Source organism: Bos mutus, chromosome 14 (assembly GCF_027580195.1).
Source record: "Bos mutus isolate GX-2022 chromosome 14, NWIPB_WYAK_1.1, whole genome shotgun sequence".
Lineage (NCBI taxonomy): Eukaryota > Metazoa > Chordata > Mammalia > Artiodactyla > Bovidae > Bos > Bos mutus.
In genome coordinates this window covers 70,225,840-70,246,666 of record NC_091630.1, presented here as the reverse complement: position 1 = coordinate 70,246,666, position 20,827 = coordinate 70,225,840, and the positions used below count along the sequence as shown (strand labels likewise).

General features: G+C 56.7%; 1 protein-coding gene across 9 annotated transcripts in view; it reads left to right on the top strand.

Annotated features, from left to right (window-relative positions):
• TSNARE1 (t-SNARE domain containing 1) overlaps window positions 1-20,827 on the top strand; it is a 119,878-nt gene that overhangs the window by 38,981 nt on the left and 60,070 nt on the right. For 7 of the 9 annotated variants that reach the window (XR_011466821.1, XM_070382687.1, XM_070382689.1 and 4 more), the window contains exons 3-9: window positions 4,319-4,468; window positions 5,319-5,786; window positions 10,465-10,542; window positions 11,329-11,398; window positions 15,662-15,752; window positions 17,052-17,126; window positions 17,600-17,659. Coding sequence is in view for 8 of the 9 variants with exons in the window: in XM_070382687.1 (XP_070238788.1) it covers window positions 4,319-4,468; window positions 5,319-5,786; window positions 10,465-10,542; window positions 11,329-11,398; window positions 15,662-15,752; window positions 17,052-17,126; window positions 17,600-17,659 (992 nt within the window). In the remaining variant the exon portion in view is untranslated. The remainder of the gene's footprint in view (window positions 1-4,318; window positions 4,469-5,318; window positions 5,787-10,464; window positions 10,543-11,328; window positions 11,399-15,661; window positions 15,753-17,051; window positions 17,127-17,599; window positions 17,660-20,827) is intronic. The other 2 variants (XM_070382684.1, XM_070382690.1) reach the window with 2 other exon arrangements.

The following is a 20,827-nucleotide window of genomic DNA, read 5'->3' as shown; positions in this document are numbered from 1 at the left end:
GAGAATCCCCATGGACAGAGGAGCCTGTCCATAGATAGGGTCACAAAGAGGCGGACCCGACGGAGGCGACTTAGCACGCACGCGCATTAATGGAACGCAGCACCCATTCCGAGTCTTTGTTGCTCGTGCAAACGTGCACGCACGACTGGTTGTTCTAGGAAGGAAAGCGCAGGTTTTATGTAACATTTACATCTTATTTTTAAACTTCCTGAATGTGGGAAATTCCAAAGAGAAAAGTAGACACAGTGGCGTCATGAACCTGGCACTGGCCCGCTGGGCGTGGGGGTCACGCCCCGGGCCGGCCCAGCACCACCTGCGCGCTCGTGACCCCCTCCCCCAGACATCAGCATGTCTCCTGTGTGACCGTCTCAGGGCGGGCCTCCTTTCCGTGCCCAGATGTCGTCCAGATGCACCTGGGGCTTCCTCCCACAGACATCAGCATGTCTCCTGTGTGACCGTCTCAGGGCGGGCCTCCTTTCCGTGCCCAGATGTCGTCCAGATGCACCTGGGGCTTCCTCCCACCCGCGAGTTCCGGGAGAGCCCGGAAGAGACGCGGTGTGTTTGCCCCCGTTGATGCTGCCTTTCCCGTCTTTCCGGCCTCTGGCTGCTCCCCTTTTAGTTTTCCTGTTTCCTTCTGTCCCTGGATTTGGTTTCTTGAAGAAGCCAGCTTTTCCCTGTGGAGCGTAGTTGAGTTCTGTCCACTGACAAAGTCACTGACGAAGGGTCCTGCCATGTTGCTGAAGTCTTTATTAACTGTAATAATTTGTTGGGTCTTGAGTTTTCTGTATAGACAGTGTCATTTATGAATAATGACAGCGTTCACCTCTTCTGTGTCAATGCTTTTATCTTTTATGTGTTTTTCCTTCTGTCCTGAGCCCGCTGGAAGCTCTAGTTCAACTCTGAGTAGAAATGGTGATTGTGGCCTCTCGTCTATTATTGTTATTTTATTTTCTATTATTATTATTATTTTATTTTCTATTATTTTTTCCAGGCTGCACTGTGCGGCTTATGGGATCTTAGTCCCATGAGCAGAGATAGAACCCATGCTCCCTGCACTGGGGGCACGGATTCCTAACCACTGTCCTGCCAGGGAAGTCCCGGAGATTGTGATCCCTTTTCTATTATTATTATATTTTTTTAGGCTGTGTCGTGTGGCATGTGGGGTCTTAGTCCCGCTGATTGTGTTCTTTGTAAGTTTTTGGAAGAACGAGATTGCTCCTGTCTGGTGTCTGGGATTTCGCTGTAAAACCGCCTCCCCCGGGAGGGCCTGGAGCTCCTCTGTGGACTGCCTGTTACTCATGCCATCTGTGACAGCTGTCCAGTCTCTCTGCTTCTTCTTCGGTCAGCTTGCTGTGTTTCTGTGGATGCGTGTCTGCTTTTCCGAATGTTCACGTTGATTGAAGTAGCACGGTATGCAGTCGCATGTTATCCAGTGGGACCTAGGCAGCGTCACTGTGTGGCCAGGGGTGCGGCCACGAGGGCAGCGGCCCTGGTTCCGACCGCCTGCTCTGCCGTGATCCAGCTGGGCCCCGACCACCGGGAAATGGACAGAGTTAGGCTCCCTTCTGGCAGCGGGGAGACGGAGCGAATTAACAGGCTGAGCTCTGCGCCTGTCCTTTCACTAGCGTCCTCGGCCCCTGGATCTCAGCCCCCTCGGCCCCCTCGGCCCCCTCTTTTATTCCTAATATTGTTTAATTGTTGCTCCCAATTTTCTTGTTTTGTCATCAACATCGACAGACTCGTGGCAGCTTTATAAACCCCTCCAAAGGGCTGACTTGATTTTCTGAATCTCTATTAAAAGCTAGTTTTAAAATCTGATGGATTTCTTTCTGCCCACATTTTTACTGTTTTCCCCCTTCTTTCTTTGAGTTGATGCTGTTTCATTTTCCTAACTCCTAAGATCATTCATATCCAGTTTTTATTCATTTCTGATAAAAGCATTACCATTATAAATGTCCAAATAATCATGGTTTTAGTTGAATCTCACAATTCAAAAATATATAGCATTTTAAAATTAATGTTTAGTTGTAAATATTTAATTTCCCTTGTGAATTCTTCTTTAACCCAGGATTTATTTAGAATTGTAGTTCATTTTCGAACATGTGTATTTCTTCCTAGTTCTCTTTTGAAACTGATTTCTATATTAATTGCATTTCTGTCAGAAAAGCATCTGCATTTGCTGACAGCTGTTGAGACTGGGGCTGCTTCTGGGGTGCTGGGTGTGATTCTGGGGGTGACCAGCAGGGCTGCCAGGGAGGCAGGCTGAGGCTCCAGGCCAGGACGAAGGGGATCCACTGAGACCCCAGGTGTGGGAGCAGCTGTGATCGCCACTGCTTGCCGCGAGCTAAGCCCTGCGTGTTATGGGTTACTGGGGGACCGTAAAGTTAATTATGCAGAGATTAGGGTGGGCTCTTGCCGTAAAGTCCCATCACAAATGCAGCAAAAAGCCACGTGGGAAGTTACTGTCATGTAAAGAACTCACATAAATGGAAGGAAAGCTCCCAGATCTGCATACAGACGGGCCAAGTCTGTGAAGAGAGAGGGGTGGCTCACAGACCGTGAGAAGGTACCTGGAGAGATGGATGTGAACTTGGCCCTTCTCCTGTGGCTCAGCGGCAGGGGGTGGGGGGTGGGCTCACTTGCAGGGGAGGGCACCCTGCTCCCTGCCTCCTCCGGACCCCCTCCTTCCCTCTGTCTCGGCCCTGCCACGCCTCTTTGTTAGGGAACCATCAAGGGATACTGGCGGAGATGTTTGCCGCAGGGGATGTGAGGCAGAAACGCTGTTGCTCCCCAGCTCAGGGAGACAGTGTGACGGGCCGTGGTCTGGGATGGGGCGTGAGGCCATCCTGCGGATCCTTGGAGAGTGCCGGGTGCCTGCCTGCGTCACAGTGGGATGGGATGGACATGGCAGTTGAGGCAGGAGATCCCCCATCTGGGCTTCTCATTGCCTGAGACCTCACCGGAGTGCTGATAGAGCTTCCCTCGTGATGCGTGGTAGTAGATGATCTTTATTGTTTTCTGTAATAATTGCCTGCATTTGCATTTACATTGTGCCCCCAGAGTTCAGAGTTCACATGATTCTGGAGAGCAGACCAGACTGGCTCCTCCACGGGTGTCTGGGGACCTTGTGGGGCATCGGGGGGAGGTGGGCCGGGCCTGGACTTGTGCTAACCAGACGCCAGTGTGGCGAGTGCATCGAGCGCCTCTGGCCCCTTGCACCCCATGAAGCCGGTGGTGGCCCCGTGGCAGGGGCCTGGGCCGCTGTGCCCCCTCCTTACACAGTGCTCTCCGGGCAGCAGTCCCCGGGGCATGGCTGTCTGCCTGAAGGGGAGCCTGGGCAGGTGCCTGGTGGGGAGGCCCTGCCCACAGGCTCTCCCGGAAGCCCTGGGGAAGAGGGACGGATGTGTCAGGCCCTGCCCTCTCGAGAGCCGGGCCGTCCTGGACCCGCAGACACACTCCATGTGAGGCCTTTTCTGCAAAGAGGCTGCCGCTGCAGGAGCTCAGTGCTGAAGCTCTGGACCTCGCTTGCCCTCGACATGGTCAGACATCTCCTCCAAGGCAGGCTTCTGGACAGTGCAGCCCCTTCCGAGCGCCCAGGCTGTGGTACGTGGTCTCGGCCTGGCACCACCGCCTCTTCTGATTCCGAAGAGCTGTGCACAGGAAGCAGCTTGGTTCCAGAGGTGTCCGTCTGTCTTAACGACACACGTCTTCGGGCTCAGGAATTCTAGCAAACCTGTCCAGGAAGTATTTCTGAATAAATGAAAATTATCAGAGAGAAAATTGTGTCCTCCCTGGGGGCCCACCATCGCTCCTCGGCTTGGCAGCGAGTATCAAGGGGACTGATTTTGTTTTCATTTTCACTTCTGATGCACCGTGAACGATGGTTTTATAGAATACAGTGGCATGGTCCCGTGCTGCTGGTGCGGAGATGTCAAATTGCCGCCAGCATTCCCATGGCCTTATTCTCCATTTTTGCAAGTTGCTCTGCACTGTTGAAGTCCTGGCCTGGTTGGGGGCCACACCTGAGGCTCTGCTGTAAGGAGTTTCGTCCTGGCTTGGAATCACCTTTCAGAAGAACCTGGGTGCAGAGAAAGAATATCTGAAGTTTTGGACCTGGTGCTGGCTTTCAGCAAAAGGGGTGTTAGGGGGGTGTGGCAGTCAGGGAGGGCTTCCTGGAGGAGGTGGGTCTGAGCAAGCTCTTGGTGTGGGTGCTTGGAGGGCCCGGCGCAGCTGCTGTCCTGCTTGAGAGCCTTGCTCCACCAGAGGTGCCCCAAGCCGGGCAGGGGGCTTAACCGAGACTGTCCCTTGCTGTCTGTAGAGTGCGCAAAATGTTGGACCAAGTATGGAATCCGCCATTTCCCCTGCCCATCGCCAGAGAGCAGCCTGCAGGACCCCTGTGTGGGTGAGGATGGGGACGGTGACCTGGGGCCAGCTGGCACCCCCAGAGGCCCGAGGGCCAGGAAGCGAGGTACTTCTGCTGGGATGCTGGGTCTTGGGGTCCCAGGGAAGGCCACGCAGAAATGCCGAGCCCTAAGGTGGGAGGGTCAGTGGGTGGGGAATGGACTCCCAGGGGCTTTGGCCGGGGAGGCTGGGGAGCTGGAGCAGGGGTCCCGGCTCGTCTCCACCTTCACCCGCACTAGCCCTTTCCTTCCCCGAGGACAGCTGATGGTGTGGTGGGGCTGGACCAGGGATGTTGCCAGGCCATCAGGGCCTGTGGGCTCCAGGGAGGAGGCTGGCGCTGCAGGACGGAGAGGCAAGGGCTGGCCCAACTCCTGTGGGCCTGGGCCCAGAGCCTGCATCTGCCTTGCAGGGGTGGCTGGGGGGCTGGCAGGAGAGTATAGGGGCCTTGGTGTGCCCTTTAGGGGGACCCTGTGTGGGAGGAGCAGCCATGGCTAGGACTTAGCCAGCTGGGCAGAGGTCAGCGGCACTTGAAGTCATCTTCTTGGTCAGGACGTCTGGCGTGTCGGCAGTTATTGCTGTCCCCGGGCAAGCCTTGGCCCCGGCCCCAGAGGGCCTGCTCCTTGTGACGGGATGGCTGCCCCGCTTTCTCACCCCTTGCACCTGACATCAGCTGCCGGAGGCAGTAGGGCCGGGGAGGGCCTTTCTGGAGACAGATGGGCACCATGGCCCAGAAGCGAGGTCCCTCACAGCTCCGCACCCAGCCAGGCAGTGGCAGGGCCAGGACTCAGACCCACGCCTCTGGACACCCAGTAGGGAAGCAAGTACTGTTCTGAACTGGAAGCCAAAGAGGAGGCTCCCTGGGAGCTGCCACCGCCCTGGCCAGGGCCTTAAACACCCGCCTTTTGGTGCCTTTCCAGGGCCAGGGGTCACGCCCGACGGCAGTGGGACGCCAGAGCCCACCTCGCTGCCCGCTGGCCCGCAGAAGGAGCTGGCTGCACGGGCCCGTGGCCATGTGGCCAGCGCCACCCGGGCCAAGAAGAGGAAGCCCAACTTCTGCCCGCAGGAGACGGAGGTGTTGGTGGCCAAGGTCAGCAAGCACTACCAGCTGCTGTTCGGCAGCAGGCTGCCGCGGGCCGAGCCCGCCCGCAGGTACCGTGTGTGGAGCCGCATCGTGCAGGCGGTGAACGCGCTGGGCTACTGCCGCCGCGACCTCGCGGACATCAAGCACAAGTGGCGGGACCTGCGGGCCGTGGTGAGGCGCAAGCTGGGCGAGCTGCCGCGGGCGCCCCAGGCCCTGGCCCTCACGCCCCTGGAGCAGGCTGTGGCTAAGACCTTCTCCTGCCAGGCCCCGCCCTCCGAGGGCCTCGGCCCTGAGCTGCACAGAGGTGAGTTCCTCGCCCAGCTCGGCCGGCAGGAAGCTCGCAGCCACCAATGGCTGCCGCCCCCCGCCCCCCTTCCCCATGATCTCTGGATCATTCTGTACTTCATCCTTGGCTCCTTCACTCCCGCCGCCCGATGGGCCCCTGGAAGCCCCGGGCACCCAGGGGCTCGTCCCTCCCTCAGGGTCGCAGAGGGGAGCTGGGCACAGACAGGACGCAGCTCTCTCCACAGGGCACCGAGTTCCTGCCTTCGGGTCATGATCCAGAGCAAGAAAGACGTGTCCTCCGGGCAGCGTCCCGGCAGCGCTGACCCCGGTTCCTCCCCTGTTCTCTCCCTCTTGCTGGTTCGGCGTCCAGGAGAGGCCTCGCCCGGGCTGGGCTGGCCCCGAGGCATCAGGGTGGGCAGGTGGGCACCTGAGGCCCTGGTTATCTCCATCCTCCCGGGCAGAGCCCGCCCTGGCCTTTCTGGGGCATTGCTCTCGTTGGGCCCAGCACTTGGGGGTGGTGGCTGGGGTCAGGGCAGGCCTGCCTCCTGGTGTCCAGAAAGCAGTGGGGCCGCGCTGCATGTGGACGGGCGCTGTCCCGACTGCCTGTGGCCCCCGCGGGATGGCCATGTGAGGCCGTTGGGGCTGCAGCCATGGGGACAGGAGGGGCAGGGCGCCCGGTCCCCCTGCTGGTCCCGCTGCGGTCACGTCTCCTGCCGCCCTGGGGCTGGGCTGGCTGGAGCGGGGGCGGCAGTGGGTGCGGGCCCCCTCTAGACCGGCCAGCCCACTCTTGCCCCCAGCCCGTGTGAGGTCTGTGGGCTACTGTCCTTCAGCCGGCTCCCTCCCCATGCCACCGTGCTGAGGACTGACCAGAGGTGTGGGTGTTGGCACCTTGTCCTGCCCACGCTCAGGAGGGCATACTTGGCAGTCCATGCCCTGTCCATGCTGGGGGCGGGCTCCTCACCGGTGGAGGAAGAGCATGGGAATGTCTGTGTGTGGACACGCAGCCTTGCTTTCTTGGGGGTTTGGATGAATTCCCGAGTCGGATTGCTGGTCCCATGTGAGAGTGAGTTCAGCTGTCAGAAGCTGCTGCCCCGTCGTCCACAGCGGTTGTATGAGCTCAGGTCTCTGCGTCCTTGCTGGTGGTCACCCTGATTCCCGCCTCCCTGGGCTGACGGAGGAGGGCCCTTACTGCAGTGTCAGCCTGCTCCAGGCAGGGGCTTGTCCTGCGCTTTCTGTCCATCCGTCTGACCTTCTTCCCAGCAGTGTCTGCCGACCCCTGCGTCCCTCTCCTGGCCCGTCGTGTGCAGCTGCTCAGTCTTGATTCTGGAGGCGAGGGATCCACCAGACCCCCGAATTGTCCCGCTGTGGTCCTCGCTGCGTTCACGCTTGAGCCTGGTGGGTTTGGGGCCGAGGTTCCATAGGTATCCAGTCTGGCACTGTTGGAGGAACCCGGAATGAGCCGGAGCCCCGTTCTCGTGCTTCTCTCGATCTGTGTCGCTGCTTTTTCAGCCCTCGCTGTCTGATTACGGAAACTATAAGTCAGTCTTGAAGTGAGTGAGTGATCATTTCTTCCTCCTGTTTTCTGAAAGGATTTCTGTAGAATTGGTATTATCCCCTTAACTGTGTGGCCGCCATCCGAGACGGCATTCTTTCTCTGTGGGAAGAGCGTCACCACGGTCCCTTTAACAGCCTGTGCCGCCTGCTCTGCTTCAGCGAGCGTCACGGTCGGGTGTCTTTCCGGGGGCCTTGCTCGTGGATCTGAGTTGACAGAGGTGCTGGCTCCACTTGTTCCTGAAGGTCCTGTCGTCCGAATGCCTGTAGGACCTGTAGTGAGAGCTCCTCTCCCCTCCTGTTGTTGCTAATTGGTGTCTTTCTATTTGTTCTCTAATCTGGCTGCAAGTCTATTAGTTTTATTGATTGCTTCAAAGAGCCAGGTTTTGACATCATCAATTTTCTCTACTTATCCATGCCAATTTAATTGATTTCTGCTGACCTTTAATGTTTCCTTCCTACTTCGGGGTTAATCTGTTTCTGTCGGATCATTGACTGGGGACTTCTTTTCTAATGTAAGTATTTATTGCTATAAATTAGGCTTGCCACATTACTTTATTTACGTGCATTTGTATATTATTATCTTTTCATTCAGTTTACAATATTTTCTAATTTCCTTGGTGAGTTTTTTCTTTTACTAAAAGCATCACTATGAACAAAGCTAGTGGAGGTGATGGAATTCCAGTTGAGCTATTTCAAATCCTGAAAGATGATGCTGTGAAAGTGCTGCACTCAATATACCAGCACATTTGGAAAACTCAGCAGTGGCCACAGGACTGGAAAAGGTCAGTTTTTATTCCAATCCCAAAGAAAAGGCAATGCCAAAGAATGCTCAAACTACCGCACAGTTCCACTCATCTCACATGCTAGTAAAGTAATGCTCAAAATTCTCCAAGCCAGGCTTCAGCAATACGTGAACCGTGAACTTCCTGATGTTCAAGCTGGTTTTAGAAAAGGCAGAGGAACCAGAGATCAAATTGCCAACATCTGTTGGATCATGAAAAAAGCAAGAGAGTTCCAGAAAAACATCTATTTCTGCTTTATTGACTATGCCAAAGCCTTTGACTGTGTGGATCAAAACAAACTGGAAAATTCTGAAAGAGATGGGAATACCAGACCACCTGACCTGCCTCTTGAGAAATCTGTATGCAGGTCAGGAAGCAACAATTTGAACTGGACATGGAACAACAGACTGGTTCCAAATAGGAAAAGGAGTACGTCAAGGCTGTATATTGTCACCCTGCTTATTTAACGTATATGCAGAGTACATCATGAGAAACGCTGGATTGGAAGAAGCACAAGCTGGAATCAAGATTGCCGGGAGAAATATCAATAACCTTAGATATACAGATAACACCACACTTATGGCAGAAAGTGAAGAGAAACTAAAAAGCCTCTTGATGAAAGTGAAAGAGGAGAGTGAAGAAGTTGGCTTAAAGCTCAACGTTCAGAAAATGAAGATCATGGTATCTGGTCCCATCACTTCATGACAAATAGATGGGGAAACAGTGGAAACAGTGAGCAGCTTTATTTTGGGGGGCTCCAAAATCACTGCGGATGGTGACTGCAGCCATGAAATTAAAAGACACTTGCTCCTTGAAAGAGAAGTTATGACCAACCTAGACAGCATATTAAAAAGCAGAGACGTTACTTTGCCAACAAAGGTCTGTCTAGTTAAAGCTGTGATTTTTCCAGTAGTCACGTATGGATGTGAGAGTTGGACTGTGAAGAAAGGTGAGTGCCGAAGAATTGATGCTTTTGAACCATGGTGTTGGAGAAGACTCTTGAGGGTCTCTTGGATTGCAAGGAGATCCAACCAGTCCATCCTAAAGGAAATCAGTCCTGAATATTCATTGGAAGGACTGATGCTGAAGCTGAAACTGTAGTACTTTGGCCACCTGTTGAGAAGAACTGACTCCTTGGAAAAGACTCTGATGCTGGGAGAGATTGAGGGCAGGAGAAGGGGACGACATAGGATGAGATGGCTGGATGGCATCACCAACTCAATGGACATGAGTTTGAGTGAACTCTGGGAGTTGGTGATGGACAGGGAGGCCTGGGGTGCTGTGGTCCATGAGGTCGCAGAGTCGGGCACGCCTGAGCAACTCTGCTGAGCTGAGCTGGGCCTGTTGTGTCCAGCATGCTGTCGAGTTTGCCTCTGTCCTATCTGACATCTCTCCTGTGGACTGAGCGGGGGCAGCAGAGCTGTCCCTGACCTTAAGGGGACGATGGAGTGGCTCTGAACCCGAGCTCCATTGTGATGCCTGCTGGCCATGTGGGGTCGTGGCGCACGGCTGGCTGTAGGTGGCTTCTCTCTGGTGTTGAGACCCGTGTGTTCAGGGATGAACCTGCCACTTTGATGGTTCTTTGTTTCCCCTGTGTTCTTGTTTCTTTTCTCTCTTCTCCTTCCTTTCTTCAGAGTGTAGTGTAGTGTAGTGTTGTGTGTGACCTCTGCTGTGGCTCACGGGTGTTTCTGATGGCGGTGGCTTGGAGTGCGTGACAGGTGTTTTTAGCGTCCCCTCACGGAGCAGCCTTGCCTCCCCCGGGTGTGTGAGCGCCTCCCCGGGCTCCCACCTGTGCCCGCTGCACACTCACACTGGCTGACATGGCGTTCCTGGCGGTCCCTGCCCCCTGACTAGACCAAGAACGAGACAGGATGTCTCTGCCTGCCTTGGGCTTACCCACCGCACCCTTCAGCTCCTCCCGCAGACCCAGGACCCCTTTGACCTGACAGACTCCCTTTAGCATTTCCTGTCCTGCATCTCTTTCCAGCGGGAAGAACTTTTCTCAGCATTTTTTGCCTGACAATCAATTTTATTTTGCCTCTGTTTTTGAAATGTATCTCCACTGGGTATAGAATTCGGGTTGACTAGGTTTTTTTCCTTTCTTTCAGCACTTAGAGGTGTCATTCCATGGTCTTTCGGCTTCCATGGTTTCTGAGGTTGCTGTTTTTCTGGGGAGTGGGCTTGGTCTCTTTGTCTTTCCCTCCATCCCTCGCTGAACATCGCAGCCCCTATTCCATCTCTGAGGCTCTGCCAGACCCCTGGGGGGCAGAGCTGGGAGGAGGTGACTGTGTGAGTATGGTGGCCCTGGGCTCCTGTAGGCTGCACAGTGAAGGTGTGACCCCCTCCACTGTCTCCTTGCAGCCACCCAGATAGACCCAAGTGACCTCCAGGAGCTGTTCCAAGAGACGTCGGCCAACATCTTCCAAATCAACTCCAATGGTGAGTCTGTGCCTGGGCCTTGCCCTGCCCTTGTCCGGGCTGCCAAGTGTATTGCAGGGTGACATGGGGTGGTGGACGAGTCTGTTAAGGTGCCCTCTCCCGGCCCGGGTGACTCAGGACCACAGGCGGGGTGCAGTGTGAGCCCAGTGCTGTGGTCTCAGGCCGGGCTGTGACCTTGGCAGGTGCCCCCTCCGCCCCCATCTTCCCTCCTGCATCACACGCCTGTGACCTGCCCGGCCCCTGGGGGGCAGTGTGTCAGAGCCTCCCTCAGACCAGCAGGGCCCACTCACAGGTCACCAGGGTTGGGGGTGGGGGCAAGAGCCACACCTCACGAGGCCTGGGCTTGTCTTCAACCCCCGAGGGACACAGAGATGTGGATGCGAGGCAGGCAGGGCTCCCCATGCCCTCGTGGCAGGGGTTGGTGTTTGTCCCGAGCCCTGAGCTCTACCAGGTCAGAGAGTGCTGACCCCGGGAGGACGGGAGCCCCCTCCCCAGACCCAGGGAGGCCTCCTGAAGGCAGCTCCGCAGAGCCCCTGAGCCCTACGCGGGCCTGGGCCCTGGTCCCAGACTATCTGGGGAGAAGGCTGGCCTGGGCCCTGCTGGAGTGTGACTGATGCTGTGGGGGTGGCGGGCTTGAGGCCTTGGCATCCTGGCTCCGGCAGGTGCAGGGTCACTCCTAGCCTTGGCACCCACATCCCCGGGCAGAGGCAGGGTGGGTGGCTCACCCGAGTGGGGCCCGCCTGGTGGAGCTCTGGCTGCCCTTGACCCTGGCCCCTTCTCCCGCAGTGACCTCCTTGGAGCAGAGCCTCCAGTCCCTGGGGATGCCAGGTGACACGCAGGAGCTGCGGGACAGCCTGTGAGTGTGTGCAGTGCCCGTGGGTGTGCACGGGTGTGCCTTGCACCGCCCAGCACACCACCCTCTCCGCACAGCAGCCCCTCAGCTGGGTGGGCGCGGGTGTCATTCCAGCAGGGTCTCAGCCACGCCCACGACGCCCTTGTGACACACCTGTGCACAGGCATGCTTCCGTGGGGGTCACATCCCTCGCTCACTGTTCGCCTCGCTGACTGTGCCCACGCTTGCATACGACACACCAGAGCACACAGAGGGCCGCACACTGTGAACACCCCTGTGGGGACTCTACATGACACAGGCTGCCATTGGCACGGCCAGTGTGCAGATGGTGGGCACGCAGCTGGACGGGGGGGCGCTGTGTGCTTGGGGCGGCCTCTGGGGGCCCCCCAGCTCTTCTCTCAGGCTGGGTCGGGCTGTGTCGGGCTGCTCTGGGGTGAGGTTCTGCTCCCTCAGGGTCAGGGCTCTGGAAGAGAAAGCCTGGCCAGCATGGCCAAGGCTGCCAGGCCCTTCTCAGGGCATCCTGGGGGCCACCGTGGGGGCCACCCTGGAGCCCTGCGGGCTGTGATCCCAGCGTGGCTTGGAGTGGGGGCTCCCTAAGGAGGAGGCCTGCGTCTGAGCCCTTGAGCCCTTTGCCTGAGCCATCCTGCGTGGGAAGGGGTGCTGGGGGTGGTGGGCCGCAGGAGCCGGGAGGGGCGCAGGCTGCGGCCGGGACCGCGTGTCTCTTCCTGGCATTGGCGTCCACGGGAGAGGCCAGGGCCTCTCTCCCGGGCGGCCTCCATCTTAAACCTGTCCAGCTCAGAGGAGGCACTGGGGCCTGTAGGTCCTGGGGAGGCTGGGTGCTTGGGCAGAGCTGAGCCTGGTGCCCCAGTGGAGGGATGCAAGGACCTGTCCCCCGAGCACTGTGCCTGCACCCAAGGACCTTCCCGGTCCTGCTCCGTGGCTGTCCAGCTTTGCCAGCCCCCCCTCCCCCCACACCGCCACCCCCTGCTCTGCAGGGCTCCTGGGATGGAGGCTGCCCTGTAGTCTGTGGGCCATGTGGGGCCTCCCCGACACCCCCACCATTGCTCATGGCCGGACGAGCAGTCCGGGGCCCCCAGAGGAGAACCTGTCCTGTGGTGACATGTTTGATGGCTGGTCCCCAGGGACCAGTGCCTGCAGATGCCTCCTTGTCAGGTCTCAGCAAGTGCCCGCCTTCAGCAGCTGCCCCATGTCTCTGAGATCCCTGGCTGGCCCCTCGCAGGGCATCTTATGGTTGGGGGATCCTGGACGGGCGCCTGGCTGCACTCCGAGGTCTGGGCTGGTCACCTGTGGGCTCAGTGTTTTCTGCCCTGGTGATTCCTGATGCTCCGGAGTTAGCAGTTATGGCAGCAGAACAGGACTTCCTCAGGGCAGGACTCATACCTGCCCTCGGCTCCTTGCATCCTGCCAACATCCTGGAGAGGAGGAGGGCAGGCAGTGTTCTTCCCATTTTACGGAGGAGCACTCTGTGGCTGAGACCGGACACAGGGCCAGGCCACGCCTCTCGGTGGGCCCCACACACCCCACACACCCGCTGCACCTCTCGGTGGGCCCCACACACCCACCCATCCTCCCTGCTGTCCGTCCATGCTCGCAGGCTGGGACTGCCCCGCCCACTGTCTGCCCACCTGCCTGCCCGTCCTCCCATCCTCCCTTCCATCAGTCCACCCGTCCTCCCTGCCGTCCATCTACGCACGCAGGCCGGGACCGCCCCGCCTACTCTCTGCCCGCTGGCCCGCCCTTCCATTCTCCCTTCCGTCAGTCCACCTGTCCTCCCTGCCGTCCGTCCACCAACTGCCTCGCCCAGTCTCGGGGTCCAGAACGAGGCACCCGAGGGCCCTTGGCAGATTTTGTGTGCAATTCTGTTGTAAATCAGTTTTGGAGTTTCCTTTTTGAAGTAGCCTGCATTGTTTTCTGATTGTGGAAGTAGCATATGCTCCCTGTGGGAACTTGGACGCCCAGGACATCGGAGGAAGCGCTGTGAGAGTGTTTTGCTGTTTCCTGCCAGCCTCTCAAGTCCATAGGCGTTTTGTAGAATCGCATTTAAGTGAATAGTGTTCTAGATCCCACTTTTGACGCTGGGGATTGGGGGTGCGCGTGTCCCCGTCACACACTGGGACCTCGCCCCTCAGGGGCGCAGACTCACTGTCTGGCGTGCGTGGTGCTGAGCTGAGGCGCTCGGGCTCCTCCATCTTCAGCGTCAGGAACCGCCATGAGAAAGTGTGGGCCTCCTGTGCTGCCGCCTGGGGGCCCCTAGGGTGGTGTCCCTGGGCTCAGGCGGGTGCTTTTCCCAACCCTGGCCCAGTGGCCGGAGGGTGTCATCACCGGTGGTTTGGAGAGGGGCGCGGGCCCTTCCCTGGACACCTCCGGCTCTCCCCGTAGCCTCAGCTTCCAGGTCCCCAACCTGCTTCGTGCCTTCCTGGCCGCTTGCACCCCCAGGTCCCCTAGCCCTCTTACCCTTTCTCCCCGCCGGGCGGCCCCTGACCAGACTGCCTACCCCGTTGGTCCTGGCCTTCCAGAGCCTTCCGTGACCCCTGCCCTGGGGGAACCTGTGTATCTTCTGGACTGTTAGCATTTCCAGATGACTTGAGACCAGCGCAGGGTGTTCAAGTCTGTGTTTGCTCCACGTTGACAGTTGCTAGCTCTTTTATTTGGCCAAGAAAGGACGTTAAAAAAATCAAGTACACTATGATCCATTGTGCCATTAAAAAAAGGCATTTCAGTGGTTGGGATCTGATCACAGGAGGAAAGACAGTCTTTCAGATTGAGTAAGTATAGGTAGTTTCACAAGAGGCTTACAGGGTTGAACCTGTTTTCCTCATCTTACATGAGACAGGGGTGGGCTTGGTCATCCCTGTCGCCCGCCGTGAGTGGCCCGGTGCTGCCCCCAGCATGGGCTCCCAGACTGGCCGAGGTGGCCCGGTTAGTGACGGTGGGGCTTGTCGGCGTCAGCCCAGGGCACTGCTGGGCCCCTCGGGAAGGGCTGCTGAGTGGATGGTCCTTCCAGGAGCCCCGGGCAGGAGGTCTGCCCCATGGCCTCAGCTCTCCGCTGGACCATGTCCAGCCACATGCCAAATTCCTGCCTTCTGCTCCTCAGTATGGCCTGGCTGGGCCCCTTCCTGGTCGGGGTCAGCTCCTGCACCCGAGCCTCCAGCCTTCCCTCCACAGCCGCCGCTGCCCATCACCCCCTTTGTGTGTGATGCCACTGCTGGCATGGCCTGCCTACCCTGCCCCAGCTCCACCTGTAGCCAGCCCGCCCCTCCTCTTGCAGACATGCCAGGCTGGGGTGCTGGGCCCTGGGCTGCCTGTGTATCTGGCCTCAGAGCCCCTCCCTGGACACAGAGGGTGTGAGGTGGGAGTCCAGGCTGATACTCTTTAAATACGATTATGCCACTTCTCAAAGGGACCAACTTTTGAATACCTTGGCACCTTTTTCAGTGCTTACTCGAGCTCTCCATGTGGGTGCATTTGGGGTGATTCTGTTTCACTTGTCACTGTCCCGAGACAGCGCCGTGTTGTCTCATCACTGAAGCTTGTGGAGTCTAATGTCAGCGTGTACATCCTCCAGTACTGCCCATCTTTTCTGAAGTTGCTTTGCATACTTCCGATTGGCAGGTTCTCTGGTGTCTGCCCCTGGGGCCAGGCCAGGGCCCTGCCCTTGCTTGGGCCTGTGAGCCCGCGGGACACCTGTGGACGGGGTCTGCCCAGAGTCACTGTCCACAGGGCCTGAGGTCAGCCTGGTCTTTTCAGCCCTCTGAGGTCACACTCAGAATCTTAAACCGAAGGTCTGGCAGAGACCCTGGGCCAGGGTTCCCATGTTCCTGGATCTGGAGCTGGGCCTTTCACTATGGCCCCTGGAGGGACGAGCTGTCCTCAGCGCAGGGCCTGGGGCCGTATCTGCGGCCACCCTGCTTCCTGGCCCCAACCAGTGCTGACCCCAGGGGCCCCTGCATAGGGAGGGCTCATGGCTGGGCCCAGGGGTGCAGGAGCTGCGGCTGTGTGCAGGGGCCCTGGGGGCCTGGGGACGCTGGCCTGAGCTTACGGCGTCATGTCTTCCACACCTCACCTGCCCCCTTGGGTTGCTCCCTCTCGCCTGCCCCTTCCTGGGCCCGTCCACTCCGGCTGCTCTGCCTGGCCTCCCCCTCCCCCCACGAGCCCCTGCCCACCCTGCTGCCTGCTGTGTCATTGCCCTTTCCTGCTGCCCCTCCCCCATCTTCTCCCCCTGCACCCCCGTGCCCGCCCCACCAGGCACACGGTGCAGCAGGAGACCAACCGCACGATCGCGGCCAGCGCCGGCGCCCTGAAGCAGACGGCCGAGCTCCTGCGGGGCTGCCCCCAGGTACGTCCCAGGGACTGGAGGGCGGCGGGGGCCTGGGCAGAGGGTGGGGCGAAGGATGCCGAACACGCAGCCGCTCGGGCAGAGTGCGCGGGTTCCACCATTCGCTGGGCACCAGCGCAGGCTGGACAGTGGTGCGGGTGCCCGGTGGCCCCAGGCCACGCGCCCTCAGAGGGCAGGCCTAGCAGAGCTGGTCTCACCAGCCGTGGCTGGCCTGCTGCTGCCCCTGCAGCTCCTTCCTGCCTCTTGGCTTGCGTGGGATGCGTGGTGGCAGTGAAGGCTGGGTTTGGGACTGGAGATGCAGGGCCTGGGGAGTGTCGCGGCCCTCCCAGCAGCTGATGGGAGGCGCTGGGACAGCAGGGGCCTGGGAGCCTGTGTCTGAGTCCTGGTTCCAGGGCCTGAGACTGGCACGGCTCCGTGGTGCCGACGCTGCTTGCTGAGAAGAGGGTGGGGCTCCTGGTGGTCTGGCAGTGCCAGGATCTAGGGCCTGCCTTCCTGTCCCTTGTGCATCCGTATGTCCTGAGTGCTGGCTCTGTGCCAGGCGTCATTCTGAGACTGGGGAGCAGAGGTGAACAGGAGACGAGGTCTCTTTCCATTGGGAGGGCAGAGGCCGTGTGTGAGTGCTGAGGTGCTGGGGGGCAGATGGCCGGTTTGCTGCCTGCGGTTCTGATGTGGGTGTGAGACGCAGCCTCACCTGCGGTTAGGTGCTTCAGGGCTCGGCTCCGCCCCCCATGTGACCTTCAGCTCGGGCCTGAGACCTCCTGAGCTGTCAGGTCAGGTCAGCTCTCAGGGGTCGTAACACCTCTCCCCGGAGTGCTTTGTTCTGGGGACCGGACAGGCATAGCGTGTGAGAGCTGCAGGCCGCGTGGATAGTGCGGACGGGCGGGGGTGTGTGTGTGTGTGTGTCGTGGTTAGTGTGGACGGTGTGTGTGTGTGTGTGTCCTCTTGGTTAGTGAGGACAGTGTGTGTGTGTGTGTCCTCGTGGTTAGTGAGGACAGTGTGTGTGTGTGTGTGTGTGTGTGTGTGTGTGTGTGTATTGGGTGGAGATGGTGTCCGTGGTGATGCTGGCTGTGCCCCCGGAGCCTTTGCTGGCCTTCCAGAGGATGGAGGTGGTGGTAAAGTAGGCGGGGTGAGCCCAGCTCTAATGACAGAGGGAGTGGAGATGCCCGTGAGGCTGGGGGTGGATGTGGTGCAGGTGCCAGGCAGGCCGGGAGGGGCCCGGGAGTGTGCCCAGGGATGGAGGCACGGCAGGGACGGGATGCGGCCTCGGCCGACTGTTGAAGCTCCATTGTCTCTTTGCAGCAGGAGCGCCTTCAGCTAGACCGCCTGAAAACTCAGCTGTCAGACGCCGTCCAGCGCTATGGAGTGGTGCAGAAGGTGAGGCCCCCAGCAGATGCCCTGAGCACCTGCCCTGGGCCAGCCTGGGACAGTCCCATTCCGCAAAGCAGCGGGGGGCCGCCTTGCAGACCTTTGACGGTTGCCAGGACCCGGCTGGTGTGACCTCAGTATGTGTGCAGTGAGGGACGTTTCCTCTGGACTGCTGCCCCAGAGGGTCCTCACCGGAGCCCCCTGGAGGTCGGAAGACAGGTGTGTCTGTGCCTCCGCCCCCGCCCAGTGTGTGGGAAGAGGCTGCCCGGCAGATTGTCCGCAGAGCCCTCAGGCAGCAGATTGTCCGCAGAGCCCTGGGCAGCAGATTGTCCGCAGAGCCCTGGGCAGCCCCACTCACCTGGAGCTGAAAGTGCTTCACTGTTGATCGTTGTCCAGTATTTCGTGTTGATCTGACCATCTCTTCTCTCTTCCCCACTTTTTCTGTTCTCCCCACCTCCCTCCTCTTGTACTTTATCCAACAGAAAATTGCAGAGAAGTCCAGAGCACTGCTTCCCACGGCACAGAGGGGCGGCAAGCAGCAGGTAGGTGCTGAGTACTTACTGTGGTCAGTGGGTGTTAGGGGACAGCATAGAATCCATGCCCTTGGGACTCCAGGGAAGGGCAGGGAGGACCAAGCTCTTACTGTATAGCACAGAGAGCTATATTCTATTCATAGATTTAAATATGTATGTGAGAAAGGAAGTGTGAAAATCAGTGATCCAATTCTCAATCTCAAGTAGCTAGAATAACAACAAAAAATTAAATCCAAAGAAAATACGTAGGAAAAAGCAGAAACCAATGAAATATAAAATAGATGCACAACAGACAAACTCAACAAAGTGAAAGGTCAGTTCTTTACGATGAGTAATGAAATTAAGTCCTATAAGATTAATCAAAATACAGAGAGAAAATACAAATTACTAGTATCAAGAATGAAAATACATATGTTATTAAAGCTTTTAAAAATGAAAAAAGTAATAAGATAATATGAGCAACTTATGCCTATCAAGTAATAAGATAATATGAGCAACTTATGCCTATCAATTTAACAACTTAATGAAATACAAATTTTTAAAGAAAAATGTAACTTACCAAGATGTGTAAAAAATATGGAAAGTGCAGTATTTATTAAAGAAATGGAATCCATAATTTAAAAACATCCTAGCAATTAAACTTCAGACCAGATGGCTTTAGTGATGAGTTCTCTCAAATATTTGGGGAATAAGTAATACCAGTTTATACAAACACTTACATACAGTATAAAAAAAGAATACCTCTCACCTTGCTTTATGAGGCTAGTAAATTTTAATTCCAAATTCTTATGAGGACTTTGTAAGAAAGAAAACAAGATGTCTTATAAGCCTAGAAGCAAAGACTCCTAACCAAAATATTTAAAAAAAAATTCTTTATTTGGCTGCACTGGTCTTAGCTGTGGCGTGTGGGATCTCATTCCTTGACCAGAGATTGATCCCAGGCCCACTGCATTGGCAGCGTGGAGTCTTAGCCATTGGATCACCAGGGAAGTCCCCTAACCAAAGTATTAATAAACCAAGTCTAGCAATGCATCGGAGAAGGTGATGGCACCCCACTCCAGTACTCTGGCCTGGAAAATCCCATGGATGGAGGCGCCTGGTGGGCTGCAGTCCATGGGGTTGCTAAGGGTCGGACACGACTGAGCGACTTCACTTTCACTTTTCACTTTCATGCATGGAAGAAGGAAATGGTAACTCACTCCAGTGTTCTTGCCTGGAGAATCCAGGGACGGGGGAGCCTGGTGGGCTGCCGTCTATGGGGTCACACAGAGTTGGACACGACTGAAGTGACTTAGCAGCAGCAGCAATGCATAGAAGGATAATACACCATTCTAAAATGGGATTTATTCTAGGAGTGCAAGATTGGTTTACATTCAGAAATAATCAGAATAATTTATCACGTTAATACAGCAAGTAAGAATATCTACTTGATCATCTCAATAGACATGGAAGAGCATTTGGTAAAATTCAGCATCCACTTAGGGAGATGCAAAATTTTCCACAAACGAGTACTAAGTAGGAATGCCTTTAGTCTGATAGAGCATGTCTTCAAAAGTCCAGCAGTCAGCAGTGCCCTTGCTGGTGAGATGGTAAAACCTTTGCTCCTGAGAGTGCGGCTGAGACACGGTGTCCAGCACCGTTGCTTCTGTTCTTCAGTGTGCCGCAGGGAATATCCGCTGCAGTAAGACAGGAGAAAGAAGGAAAAGGTGCAGAACCACAGACAACATGATTGTGTGACTACAAAGTCTGAATGAATCTGGCAGAACTTAGAATTAATAAGTGAATGTAACAGGATTTCTGTTACCACGTTAATGTGCAAGAAAATACTGTGGGTGCCAGCAAAAGACAATTTGGAAATGATGTTAAAAAGAGACAGCACTTACCATAGCATCAAAACTAGGAAGAAACGTACGACCAGTTGTTTAAGCCTCTATATAGGAAACTGCAAAACACGACTGAAGAGAGATTACAGAAGATTAGATGACAGAGGGGCACACTGTGTGTGTAGACTGGAAAGTTTGGTGTACAAAGAAGTCGGTCCTCACTGAGTGGGTCTATACGTTCAACACAATCCAGATAAAAAGCCTAGCAGGTTTTGAATGTGTGTGTAAATTGTCAAGCTGATTACAAAATGTACATGGAAATATACAGGGCCCCAAATAATGAAGACAGTTTTGAAGAACAGAACTGGAGGATTTACACTCCCAGGTATCAGAACACAACCTCGAACTATAGATATTAAAACAGTGTGGTATTTGCCAACGGCTAAGCTAACAGACCGGTGGGAGCAGAGCTGCGTGTGGACGCAGACGCACACGTACGTCGTTGCCTGGGCGGTGTGAGGCACACTGCTGCACAGTGGGAGATGCAGGGTCTGCACAGGGCTTGATGCTGATCGGCCGATGGCTGAGCTGGGGAGGGTCCTGTCGGGCACACGGCAAGTACAGGTCCAAACACGCCACCCTCTGGTCTCTGTGTCGGAGCTGGTGGGGAGCAGCACGCAGGACCAGACATGCTCGCAGGCGGCAGCCGGCTCAGGCCGTGCAGACCTTCCAGGCCAGGGCCATTGCTCTGTGGACAGAGAGGCACTGGAGGACTCTGGGCACCAGGCTGCCACCCCCAGCAGATCCTTCCCCTCAGCTTGCCCGGCTCAGACTGCCCTCCGGGATCACAGATCTGGATATGAACAGTACGGCAGTGAAGTGTCTGGAAGCTGCCCTTGGAGGCTGTCGTCCTCTCACACAGATGAAAACGCACTTACTGTGAAGAAGAGGTGGTAAAGTTGACTTTGTTAAAGTCTGGACACCCCTGAGAGTGAAGAGGCGGCCCACAGAACGAGCAGAGGCGCTTGCACAACGCACATCTGAGAAGGATTTATGTCCACGATGTGTGCAGATCTCCTAAAAATTGTGAGTGCAGATGGCTGCATACCAACATAAAAGGGCGAACGCCTTGGGGGCACATTGCAAAGGGGACGTTGGAATGGCTGATGAGCACTTGGATGTGCTCAGCGTGTGTCGTTGGAATCACACAGAGAGAACCCACAGTGCTGCATCTCTGCACACCTAGCACCCACCAACAGCTGAAAAGAACAGGTGAAAACCCGGGAGAAGGCCGCGTGCCTGGGAAGCTGTGGAGCAGCTGGAGAGCTCATGCACTGGACGGGAGTGTGCGTGG